The sequence below is a fragment of the Pyrgilauda ruficollis genome, unplaced genomic scaffold, assembly GCF_017590135.1.
Source record: "Pyrgilauda ruficollis isolate IOZ18807 unplaced genomic scaffold, ASM1759013v1 scaffold38, whole genome shotgun sequence".
Classification (NCBI taxonomy): domain Eukaryota; kingdom Metazoa; phylum Chordata; class Aves; order Passeriformes; family Passeridae; genus Pyrgilauda; species Pyrgilauda ruficollis.
The window spans coordinates 7975522-7988207 of record NW_024525267.1 but is presented as its reverse complement, the minus strand read 5'-3'; the positions used below and the strand labels follow the sequence as shown (position 1 = coordinate 7988207).

The 12686-nt window shown below is 41.6% G+C and overlaps 1 protein-coding gene across 1 annotated transcript in view; it reads left to right on the top strand.

Moving 5' to 3' along the window:
* The window catches only part of MTHFD1 (methylenetetrahydrofolate dehydrogenase, cyclohydrolase and formyltetrahydrofolate synthetase 1), a 40299-nt gene that overhangs the window by 22550 nt on the left and 5063 nt on the right, over nucleotides 1–12686 (top strand). Inside the window, exons 14-26 of the mRNA XM_041476353.1 lie at nucleotides 249–356; nucleotides 458–532; nucleotides 2320–2422; nucleotides 3586–3662; nucleotides 4628–4768; nucleotides 7318–7386; nucleotides 7929–8040; nucleotides 8231–8370; nucleotides 8792–8833; nucleotides 9857–9957; nucleotides 10681–10858; nucleotides 11209–11316; nucleotides 12516–12668. Coding sequence (XP_041332287.1) covers nucleotides 249–356; nucleotides 458–532; nucleotides 2320–2422; nucleotides 3586–3662; nucleotides 4628–4768; nucleotides 7318–7386; nucleotides 7929–8040; nucleotides 8231–8370; nucleotides 8792–8833; nucleotides 9857–9957; nucleotides 10681–10858; nucleotides 11209–11316; nucleotides 12516–12668 — 1407 coding nt within the window. The remainder of the gene's footprint in view (nucleotides 1–248; nucleotides 357–457; nucleotides 533–2319; nucleotides 2423–3585; nucleotides 3663–4627; nucleotides 4769–7317; nucleotides 7387–7928; nucleotides 8041–8230; nucleotides 8371–8791; nucleotides 8834–9856; nucleotides 9958–10680; nucleotides 10859–11208; nucleotides 11317–12515; nucleotides 12669–12686) is intronic.

Genomic DNA, 12686 nt, shown 5'->3' with positions numbered 1-12686 from the left:
AAACAACTTTTTATTTGGGAGCTTTGTTTTAGAAGTTTGTAAAATGACATGAATGTGGGGGAGGAATTTTTATGTTTTAGAGAAATTCTTTCCTCTCTTCTACATACTGCACTGAGCAATCTCTCCCCCTCCACCCTCACCCACTTTAACATTACTATTAATACTCCTCTTTCCATCTGTCTACGGTGAGTTGGAATAAATGAAAATTGCAGCAGGATGAGGTAACTGATATGTTTCATGTCCTCTAGTTTAACCTTCACCTCACTGGTGACATCCATGCCATCACTGCAGCCAACAACCTGGTCGCTGCCGCTATTGACGCGCGCATGTTTCACGAGCTGACTCAGTCTGACCAGGTACAGTCCTTCCTTACCATGTGTTTGATCCCAGCCCACTTTGGCCAGGCTGTTCTGGAAGTGCCAGCAGTGCTGATTGACTGCTTGTTTCATTTTGCAAGGCTCTCTACAGCCGTTTGGTGCCATCTGTCAATGGTGTCAGGAAGTTCTCAGACATTCAGATCCGAAGGCTACAGGTGAGCTCGCTGCTTTCTCATTGGTTTCTGGTTCTGTTCCATTTACTTATCCTTTAGGTAGGCAGAGCTACGTTACAGAAACCCCTGTGTTGCCCCTTGGGTCATTCTGCTGGCATTTGTTTTTTACACCAAACAGAGTGTGACAAAGTGTGGTAACCCTTCATACAGCACAGAAAACAGATACAGGTCCAAGGGGAAGAATCATTGCTATAACTCTGTCAAATACTCTATGATTAATACAATGGGAAGAAGTAGAAGTTAGTGTCCTTTATTAGTGGTGTCAGTTCAGTATCCTTAATGCAGTTTAAGAAAAGACCAGAATCAGTCTCTGTACCTAACACACAGTTACAGCTAGGGATGAGTGGTTCCCATGTGACAGCTGTGTAGATAATGCAGCACAAAAAAAAAAACCAATTCATAAAATTCAGCAAAAAGAGAACATACAGAATTTTCTTTGTCTTACCCAGATTGAAAAAACGAAGAAAAATTAAAAAAAAATCTGTTCCCTACATTGCAAATTTCTCCTCTGGAAAAAAAAAAAAAAAAAAAAAAAATTAAAAAAAAAAAGAATTCCTGGTTAGATAAGTAGCCCTTTCATTGAATGGCAGTCCCTGAGCAGCCCACAGCTCCTCTGATCCTCAAAACTTAAGGGCATGTGCAAGTTCACATTGGCTTCTGCAAAAATGAGGATTAGCAGATGAATAGTTTTGCACTGGGCTTGAGCCTTGCAGCTAGGAGGACAGACTGAGGCCTGCTGAGCTCCTTCAAGGTGCAAGCCTGTTTTGTAGAGTATTCAGGCTGGATCAGTTGCCCATTTGGAAGTCAGGAGCAATAGTCAGGCTACTTGGGAAGGTAAAACTCTGATATGTTAATTGGCTATAATGTCTTAAACCGTTAGAGAATGTGTGGTTTGCTTCCATTGCTGAGCAAGAAATGATGTCATACTGCTTGGTGTTCCTGATGGACTGCTGAGGGAACTCTACCCTAACCACTCTTCTGGTTATTAAATGTCAAGATGTGAGCAGAATGCTAATACTCCAGAAAGATGGTATCTCTGTCATTGTTGTTGTTTATTTCCTTTTCTAAATGATATGCTTGAAGAGGAAGAGAACAGACTTTCTTCTTCCCTGCTGTTCTTCAGGAGAAAAAAACGACTTAACTGCATGGTTAATTAAAAAAACCTCACTCGTTCATAAATCAACTGTATCATTTCCCTCATGCCTAAGCGTGTGCTTCTATCAGGCTTCTTGAGATAATTCTTCTCTCAATTAAGCAACTTGGCAAACTGCCCATCCTCTCAGTGTGTTCAAGATCAGCTTTCTGGGATGCTGACAGCCTTGTGACTGAATTGTTTAATTCCTCCTTTGTGCTGCTTTAACCAGCATGCTGAAAGCAGTGGCTTTAAATACGTGTGGCTGTGTGCAGTGACCCCAGGCAAACTAATGAGAAATGGATGTAAGCATGTGAGGCTAATGATGAGAGCAAGGCATGGAAGGAAGTGCAGAGCTGTCTCTTTCTTGTAGGTGCCTTGCACAAAGCTTGGTGACAACCTGCCCTGATGAGCTCCATTGTCTGCCTTGCCCTTTCCAAGCTGGACAGTAGCAAGCTTTGTCCAGTATATGCTGACATGGATCATCTTATGTTGTTGTGGGGTTTGGAAGAAAGGGTCCCAAAAAGGCAGCCCCTCCTTATCTCTGAATATGCAGATGCTGATGCCAAATCCTCAATACTGCAGTAAAAGGTTAGTGTCTGTGAATATTTTCTACCTCTTATTTATCTTCCCACAGAAACTGGGCATTAACAAAACTGATCCTATGGCTTTGACAAAGGAAGAAGTAAATGCATTTGTGAGACTGGACATTGACCCGGGCACCATAACATGGCAAAGAGGTACTAGAGACATTAAATGAAAAAAAACTTGTCAAAAGAGACATTTGCAGTTGCAGCTGAAACTGTGTTTCCTGGGAAAATGGGAAAGAGGGCAGAGCTGGTTCCTCCCTCCTTAAGTTTGGTGGGATAGTTGCCTGCAGCTAGGATCCCATATCTGAAGGGCCTAACACAGGGGCTTTGAATCTGCTTTGAACTCACAAACATTAAGAGTTTGCTAATGGGTGACAGTTTGTGTTTCTGGATTTGTCAGTCACTGAGAGAGTTGAATTTGGCAACTGTAGCCAGCAGCCTTTTTACCTTACTGCTCTGTGAGTAAGGAGAGGGTTCTGCTCTGGAATTAAACTCAGTTTTAATCTGCCCACTTGCTCTGTCGGGGACTGACAGCAGATGAAGACCAGATTTTTTTAAAGGTTTTTAAGGATAGTTGAAAGTAGAATCATTCTCTGATCTGGCAGATTTAATATTTCACTGTCAAAAGAATTTTAAAAGTGGCCTTTTTTTCTGAGTTAGGCTCCAAGTGTATTGCTTTTTTCTTCTTTCTTTTAAAATACAGTACGAAATGTATTCTCCAGAATTTGCTTCATAACCTGTGATGAGACTAAAGTAGTCTACCTCATGGGAAATACTTCATAGAACACTTGGAATATTTCAAGCATATAGAAGGAAACAGCAAATTTAAGCCAGTGTTTCATAGTTTGTGTTTCCAAGGTAATTTGACTTAATGGAGCTGTATGAAACAATTTTCACTGAATGATAGTATCTGACCATTTTATCACTTTACTTATAAAGTGTTAATTTTATTTCTTTTTGACTGCAGTAATTTCCTGGATTCATATTGGTTAATGATGGTGAAAAATCAATTGGAATAGTATTATCAGTTCTGCTTTTCAGAGAAGCTTTGGTCTGGTGGTTAATGCACACAAAGGGATGCAGACTCCCTCTGAATGCCGTGCAGGCTCTGGTGTGTCTCTGGGTATCTTAATTTCATTGCAGTTTTTGTGTAAGAATCATGTTGAGAAGCACCTGCCATTCCCTAGTAGAGGATGGTTTCTTAAACTGCCATCTTCTCTTCATTGGTGACCTGGCTAGGTGTTTGTCACAGGGCAAAGATGTGAATTTATGACTTGGCAATGTGACATCTCACCTCTCTGCATTCCTTGCAGTACTGGATACAAATGACAGATTCCTTAGGAAAATCACTATTGGACAGTCTTCAACAGAGAAAGGCTTCACACGGACGGTAATTGTTCCCTTTTCTCACATGTTTTAAAAAATACTTTGAAAAAGATGTTCCTGAAGGAAGTTTCTGTAACTGCAGCTATTTTCGTCTTTGACCATTATCTTGTTAAAAGAGAAAGCAGAAAGTCTTCTCAACTGAGCAGTTAAATTTGCTATCAGCGCTGTGTTTGGTTTTAATTGACTCTTCCCTCCTTCCCTGTTTTCTCCTGAATATTGGCTTCCCAAACTGGGATGTCTGTGGCATAATAGTGACACACGAGTGCCCTTTGTAAAGCTGGTCATGACAGTGGTTTGTCTTCACTACTTCAGGTTTTTTGGATGGGGTTTATCTGGCCAAAACTAGACACAGAATCTGAGCTTGTCTAGATTCATTGTATACTCAATAGAGTAAAAGAGGCAATTGGGCTGTGACTCCCCTCATCCCTTAAGTAACTGTCAAATTTATACTTCAAATTAATTGTGCTCAGAAAAGCCTCTTTCTTTTGACTTCAAATGTCCTTAGGGTGCTTAGCTTCCCTAAGGTGGAAGTGCCTGCATTATGTCAGATGAATTTTACCCTACATTTCCTATAGAATCTGTTTTTTCTGCTGGTGGGCTTTTTGTCTTTTACTGTATTGTTTAGCAATGATCAGATGAGTTAGTAAGTCTTCAAAAATATAATTTTTTAGTGTTACGTGTTCTTAAATGAATCACTGATGTTCGTGCCAGGAGAGACACGTAATAGCAACAGAATGAGTAAGTTTTGTTTAATTTTGCAGGGAAAAAAAATCTAGTTTAAAATGGCCAAATTAAATGAAGTGCTCTGAGAGCAATGCTTTGGATTTCTTGTATATTCTATGTCTGTATTTTTTCTTTCTTTTCTTTATTACAATGGTGGTGATTTGCCTTGTTTCAAGAATTGAACAGAGGCAAGAATTGCTGGGAGGGAATCTTAATGAGTTCACGTCCTTCATTCATCTCTTGCAGGCTCAGTTTGACATCACGGTGAGCAGTGAAATCATGGCAGTCCTAGCCCTGGCTGATGGGTTGGATGATATGAAAAAGCGATTTGGCAGAATGGTGGTAGCTTCCAGCAAAAAAGGACAACCAGTTACAGCAGATGACCTTGTAAGAGTCATTGCTATTAAATGTTTTTTCCTATGATTTCTGAAAGTCCTTGGATTAAAAAGCAGAGAGGCAGTTGTATGGAAAAAAGTAAAATTAGCATAGAGAAGAGTAAAGATAAAATCCTGGCCCCTGCAGGTGATGAAGGTTATTTTCCTTCAGTGTGGCACCTTCACACCTTATTTAGAGAGGGTGTGTGTGGGGAGGGATAAGGGTCCTGTGGGATGTGCTGTGTGTCAAGTTGCAACTGGCACCATAGGAGTTACAGGGGAAATAGATGGTGGCTTCTACATAAAAAGCATGTTTATGAATCAGAAGAACTCAAAATACATCCTGCTGGCCATCCTGTTTCTTAGGCTCCCTGGAGTGAGGAAAACATTGAGCAGGAGCAAAGCGTTTGCAAATTCAATTACAGACAATGAAATATCTTCTTCTGGGAGTCTGTAAATGCTATAAAAGCCAAAGCATTTGCAAAAAGTGTGTGTTCTCTGTAAGGCAGCCTTTGATGAGGGACACAAATGTTTAATTTTCCTTCAGGAAATGCTGAATGTCATAGTCCTGGTGATGCCTGTTACCAGTGTGTAAAGCAGCCCTAAGCAGCAGTTGCAAGCTGCAGCACTGTTTTGCAGCTCTCCCTCCAATAATTGTTAGTTCTTGGCAGGTCTGTGGAATGACTCAAATAGCATTTTCCCAAGTGGTGCTTGAGCCTGGTATCAGAACAATGCCCTGTGTCTCAGGCACTTCTTCCTGACCTGTGTTTCCAGCTAGATGGGACGGGGCATTAAGGCTTACCCAGCTCTTGCTATCTTGCTGCAGGTTGTTTCCTTATGTTCTGGTGGGATGTGGAAGTGTAATTTATTTGTTTTACTTCCTCCCAGGATAATGCTGAGAAACAGTAGATTGATGGCCTAACTCTGGCCTTGCAGGAAAAGTGCCAGGCTGGAACAATTTATCTGTAAATCCCTATGTGAGACATTTGTTGGGAATGAGAGAGAGCATGTGCCAAAGTTCTGTAGGCAGCTTTGAGATTTTAATTCCTACACCTAGCATGCTGCCAGTTTAACTTAAGTAACTGAGTTAAGCCCTTTTTCTGGAAAACAGGAGTGTTTCGTACTGCCCATCAGCCATGTAGGCAGATGATGCTTGGCTTGGGAATTTCTTTGACTTTTCTGTAGTCCAGGTGATAGAAGTCTTTCATCTCAATTTTTTTAAACTTTTTAAAAAATCTAATTATATTTAATTCTGTCCATTCCAATTGCAGAATGGAGGTGTTATCAGACGTCCAAAAGGTTCTCTTGTCTGTTATGTTTACACTTGATGGCAGCCAGTGGCTCATGTTATTAGGAGCATGTCACCCACTCCTCATGCAGGCAGAAATGTGATTGCAGAGACCAGGCTGGGTCCTGCTGCTGTGGTGCAACCAATGTCATGAGTGTGCTGCCAGGAAGTGCAAACAAAATCTGGGAAGGAACTTGGAATCAAAAACTGACTAGAGGTTTTTAGAGATGGGATGTATCAAAGTGCGCTGACTGACATGGGTCTGAAATGTCGCCATGGAAATCTTGCTCTGCAGTTTTCATTATTGTGGAGATGAGTGAAGTTTAAATCTTATCCATTAAATGTTAAATAAGCTTTCATGTGGCAAGATTGAAACTAATGAAACAAAGCAGTGAATGTCTTAGAAAGACATAGGCTTTCATATCTTTGAGTGCTGCAATTCAGTTCAAATTGAAAGGGAAGAAAAAGAGATTGTGGGTCAAGGTTTTCATAACTGCTGTGAACATTTGGCTCAGGACATGACAGCAATTTTCATTACTTTTTCAAGTGCTGGATAACAGCTGGTTTGGTTTCCACTGGACTGTCAGTCACAAAAATGACCAAACCCACATCTTCTCTTCCCAAAGCACATGGGGATGAAATCATAAGCTTTCGTTGCACAGGAAGCAGAATTCATAAGGGTACATGGCTGCACCTGGGAGGAAATGTGGGCTCTGGTGTTTGCCTTTCATGTCAGCCTAGTTGTTCTCATCAGCACAGAGGTTCACTTTAAAAGTTATTTCTGCACAAGAGACTTGAGCAGGATATAGCAGGTTGTTATGACATTTTAAGGCCAGTATGTAGACCAAGTTGCTGAGAAGAAGGAAGAAAAATCCAGGATAAATGGACCTACAAAATCTAAGAACATTGTTTTCTGCTGCTGAATGGGTTGCAGTAAACCATACTTACTGAGAGGTTACTCTCTTGCTGCCCTTACCTGCTAACCTTGCCATAGCATTGAAACATTAATTAATTGTTCTTCATGCCTTTGCTATAAAGTGATGGCCCAGCAAGGTCACAACTAAGAGGCTGCTCCCACCAGAAATCACAGCTCCTCTTACAGGAATGTAAAGGTCATTTTTCTGCTTTGCCCTGACTAGAGGTAGTGCTGTGTTGACCAACTTCTGGTTCTGGTACCAAAAGCCCACAAAGACAAAATCAGAGCCTTTACACTGCATAGGAACCATCTCAAGGTCTTGGTACATCTGGAAACTGATTGTCTTTCTTTCTTTTAGGGAGTAACTGGGGCTCTGGCTGTCTTGATGAAAGATACTGTTAAACCAAACCTCATGCAGACACTAGAGGTGAGCACAGGTTATTTGGTTCTTGGCTCTGAGAAGACACCTAGAGCAACTGATTTAGTTTATTCATCATAATCAGTGTGGCTCTGCTGAGCTCAGAGCTGGGGGTTTACTGTGGTTTTGTGCTCAGGGCTAGGGGAGAGGGCTGGGTTCCTTCTAGGTCTGCCACTGGCATGTGGGATGACCCTGAGCAAATGCACTAAAATTTGCTGTGTCTTTGGTCTGTTCTCTTTAATGTCAAGAAGTGTTTCGGGAATTTAAATGGTGTGGATGAAGGAGAATGACAAAGAGTTGCTGGGATTTAGCCATCCTTTTCCTAAGCGGATTAGTACCTCCACTTGTGGAGATTATAATAATCCTGTTTGCCCTGTAGTCCTTATTGCTGATAACAAATGTCTGATCAGAAGGCTTTAAGATCTGTCTTCTAAAAGTGTTTTTCTTTACTTTCAAATACCACAGTACTTAGCTCCTGACATGCTGCATATTTGCAAAATTGCACTCTCTGATTTCCTCTTTCTCTCTCTCCTGCATCCCCCTTGTTCTAGGGAACACCAGTGTTTGTTCATGCTGGACCTTTTGCCAATATTGCACATGGGAATTCCTCTGTGCTGGCAGACAAAATAGCATTGAAGCTTGTGGGTAAAGATGGTTTTGTTGGTAAGTGTGTGGAGTGTGGGGTATTTTTGTTTGCTTTTTGATTTAGAGGGATTTGCCTTTTTTTATCACGACTGTCTTCGGGCTTTTATAATTTTTTTTTTCCTTGGAAGAATTTCTGATTTATATAATCAGAGTATGATTTCTCCACCCAGAAATCTTTCACAAACTTCTTTTTTTTTCCCTACTCTAGTTACAGAAGCAGGATTTGGTGCGGACATAGGCATGGAGAAATTCTTCAACATTAAGTGCCGCTATTCTGGTCTCCGGCCTCATGTGGTGGTGTTGGTTGCTACTGTCCGCGCTCTGAAAATGCATGGGGGAGGACCTGCAGTAAGTACTGGGGAAGGTTTTCTGTAAGTCTGAGGGGCTGTTCCTGTTGTTCTGTTCCAGTCACTTAAAGCCTTGTAGCATTTGATCAGCTTGAAGTTGTCTTGAAATTCAGAATTGTAAAAGGAATTGATATTTCCCTGTTTGTCAACAGTTTCATTGTAGTATGTTATGGGTTCATACCTGCTTGTTTTATTGCCCTAGTGAAGTGCCTGCATGCTGGGCCTCTTGTAACAGTTCCAGAGTGAGTCATGTATTTTATCATGCAGTCTTTTTTTCTTCCTTTTATTTTTTTCTTAGAAATAAAAAGGATCAGCATGGAGTAGAGTGTTGTATCTTGATACTGTTTAAAAAGAATCAGGTGGGGATTGCTGTCATAGACAAAAGTCTTATGGGACTCCCATTTCTTTCCCTTTTTCCACAGGTCACTGCTGGGGTACCTTTGCCAAAGGAATACACAGAAGAGGTAATCTTTAAACTGTTGTGACAGTGGAGAAGCTGACTGTGGTCATGATATGATGGTGTCATGCAGTGCATGCCTGGACTACTAGTGTGTCTCTTACTTTGCTGCCACAGAAAGGCTTCTTCACACAAGCTGTATTGTTCTTTTTTTTTTTTTTTAATTGTGTTAATTTGGCTCTGCTCTTTCAAACATTTATTGTCCTTCCTAGCCACTGTTCAGAGCCTTTTTTTTCTACTTAACTCATGCAGTTGTCTGTGTGCTCAATTTTTCATAGTAGTATCTACTCTGTTTCCCCAACCCTCTCAATGTGGAGTAATTGCTTAGCTGAAATATTGTCTCTGAAAATATCCAGAGTGCCTCTCTAATTACTCTCTTCTTGGCAGCAGATTTTGTTTTTATTCCCCCCTCGTTTGCAAGCAAGGAAAGTGAACTAAAGTCTCACCTTCCATCCTTATGCCTTGAATGGTTGTGTACCCTTTGGATAATTGATCAGGCTCTCTGCATTGCTGCAGCTCTTTCACTCATGGAGCTTCTGTATATATTATCCTTTGCATAGGAAGGGATGAAATGTCTGAATTTCCAGGAATAGTCTCTGATGCTGCAAAATGTAAATATATGTAAACTGAAAGCTGTTACCACAGACTTCAAATGGATTTCATGAAATTCACTGCTGGTGATATTTAATATATAAAGAGAAATGTGTCAGAGAGGAAACTGAGGTTTTTCTGTGGGGAGTTAATGAGAACAGGCATTAACTTTTTAAGCATAAAAAAGGTGATAAAAATGGTTTCTCTTACCTTGACTTGGGTGCTGAAACCAGTGATCATTAGAAATAGTCACTCTTTTTCCTGTCTCCTGTCCAAGAGCTTGCAGTGGTGTGGACTGTTCCAAAAGCAGCACTGGGGATTTGCCTTTGTGGTTTCATTCCCATTTTGACATTTTTACAGTTAGCTTCTGATTTAGTGGGTTTGGGAAAAAAGTTTCCCTGCCCCTGATAAAATATGCTTCCTGTTTGCTTCTCTGCAGAATCTTCAGCTGGTGGCAAAAGGCTGCAGCAACCTCAACAAGCAAATCCAGAACGCGCGGATGTTCGGTGTCCCGGTGGTCGTGGCTGTCAATGCTTTCAAGTGAGTGAGCTGGGAGGGGGGGGTGGTGCAGGTGTAACATTGTGGCACTTCACATACTGTGTTTAACACAAACTCCTATTCTCAGTACTGTTGATGTGTTGTTGGCAGCATTTCCATAAGAGTCATAAAACCATAGGATGGCCTGGGTTGGAAAGAACCTTAAAGATCATCCATTTCCACTCCCCTGCCATGAGTAAGGATACCTTTCATGAGATGAGGCTGCTCAGAGCCCCATCCAGCCTGGCCCTGAACACTTTCAGGAACACTTTCAATACTTGGGCAACCTGTTTCAGTGCCTCAGCACCCTCACAGTAAAGAATTTTTTCCTGGTATCCAATCTAAACCTACTCTGTCAGTTTGAAACCATTCCCCCTTGTTCCTGTCACTTCGTGCTCTTGTAAGAAGTTTTCCTCCAGCTCTCTTGTAGGCTCCCTTCAGATGCTGGAAGGCCATAGTTTTGCATTGTTGGAAAATGCATGAATTGGGCTCTGCATGTGGTACTGCACAGCAAACAACCACTGTGTGGTCTTGTTATGCAGCAGAAGTGCTTTGAGCTGTGCTGTTAAAGCTGATGCCAGCCGAGGAGGAGGCTGTGGTTGGTGACCCCTGAGCAGCTTTCTGGTAGCTGTGGTTTCTTTGGACACGTTTTGGATCTTGTCAAGAATGAGCATTCATTTCCTGTGTGTGCATTCTGGTACAAACATGCAAACTTTCTCCTTGCAGGACAGATACAAAGGCTGAACTGGCCCTCGTAGTACAACATGCAAGGGAGGCAGGAGCATTCGATGCTGTGGAGTGCACTCACTGGGCAGAGGGAGGGAAAGGAGCCCTGGCCCTGGCCCGAGCTGTTCAGAGAGCATCCCAAGCACCTAACAACTTCAGGTTCCTCTATAATGTGGAGGTAGGAACTTGCACTATTACAGAGATGCTTTGTTTATATCAGTTGGTTTCACTAGTTTAAGTTGCATAGGGCTAAAAGGCTGCCTGAGAAATTGAGAAGAAACATGGTGTTAGAATTGAAACATTGATTCCACCAGTTTCACAGTCCTAGTTAGTCAGTTCTTACCATTTTGGCTACCCATTGAAATACTGAAACATGTTTTGAAAACTCTCAAATTACTCTGTATTTTGTTCTATAGCAAATGGAATTAAGCTAATTAAGCCTTATGTCTATAGAAGAGCGCTTCACAACATGCTGCAGGTCTTTGTGATTTGGCCATGCTGACTTGCCTGTCTTTTTTGTTTTTCTAGCTACCTATTGTAGACAAGATCAGGCTTATTGCCCAGCAGGTCTATGGGGCAAGAGACATTGAGCTGCTTCCAGAAGCACAGGAGAAAGTTGCCCTGTACACCAAGCAGGTGAGTTTTCCACATCACCTGGTAGCAGTGGTGCTTTTCATTCAGAATTACCATACTGAATGGAGGTGTTCAAGCTGTGTTTGAAGGGAATCCTCCCTCAAATCGTGTCCTTATCCAGGAATCATTAGATGCTGCTATGGCAGAGGAAGAAAAGGATGTGGGAAAAGAGAAACTGGCCTTGTCTTCTAGTGAAGAAGACAGAACTCACTCATGTGGCCCAGTACCTCCTGGTGCCCATCTGTAATAGTTTTGGGGAGAAAGTGTAGGAGGATTTAGTCATCTTTCCCTACTATACTCTCCAGTCTTTCAGCATTTAGAGAATTAGGGAATTACAACTCATTACGCTGGTTTTAAATAGTCTCTGATTATTTTTCCATTGTGTTCCATTGAGATCAAGTTCCACTAATCAGTTTTTGATTCCATGTGGATTTTTCTTAGTCACAATTATTTTGGGGAAAGAGTTCTATGGGTTATACAAGACTTAACATGGAAATTTTTTAAGTTTTGCACCTGCCATCTGGTTGTTGAATTCAGTGTTTTCTGGTTGCTGTGTTGCTTTTGCTCTTCTCTAGTGTGACATTGTTGTGAATTTACCTGCTTCTGCATTATTGAAGGTCTTTGAAGAGGAAAGCAATGTGAGGACTGGCAATTCATTGGCTGCAGGGTGCTGTAACCAATTTTCCTTTTGCAGTCCATTTACTACTGGCATATAGAGCTTCTCACTTTCGTGCTTCTTATATATTCCTTTACAAGTCCATCAAAATCCCAAAAGCATGCAATTGCCACTTCCTCACAGCCTGCAATTGTATTGATCAAACACTTCTAATTAATTGACTTCATCTGAGCAAAACTTTAACTCTGAGCTGTTCAACATTTTGGGAAGAGAGTAGGAAGTAAGTTGGCTGTCAAGGCTGTATATCCAGCACCTCCGTGACATTAATCTTTTCCTCAGCTAGATGTGCCAAGGGACATGGTGGTTCTTTCTTTAGTACTTAATGGGAAGTGGGGACAGAATTTGATAGAGAAGGAATGGGGATGTAGAATAATCAGTGGGTCTGACAGGCTGTGGATGAAGCACTTGTTGGGGAATAAAATGCCTGATGTCTGCAGAGAGTGGCACAATAGAGCAATTAGCTTTTATACTGGAAAAATTACTGGTTTTTCCACTTATGTCATTCATTTTCTTTCTCTTTTCCCAGGGATTTGGAAACCTGCCAATCTGCATGGCTAAAACTCACTTGTCATTGTCTCATGACCCTGAACAAAAAGGAGCACCTACAGGTTTTGTTCTGCCAATCCGAGACATTCGGGCCAGCGTTGGGGCTGGGTTCTTGTATCCACTGGTGGGAACGGTATGTGGTAGCTGTGGG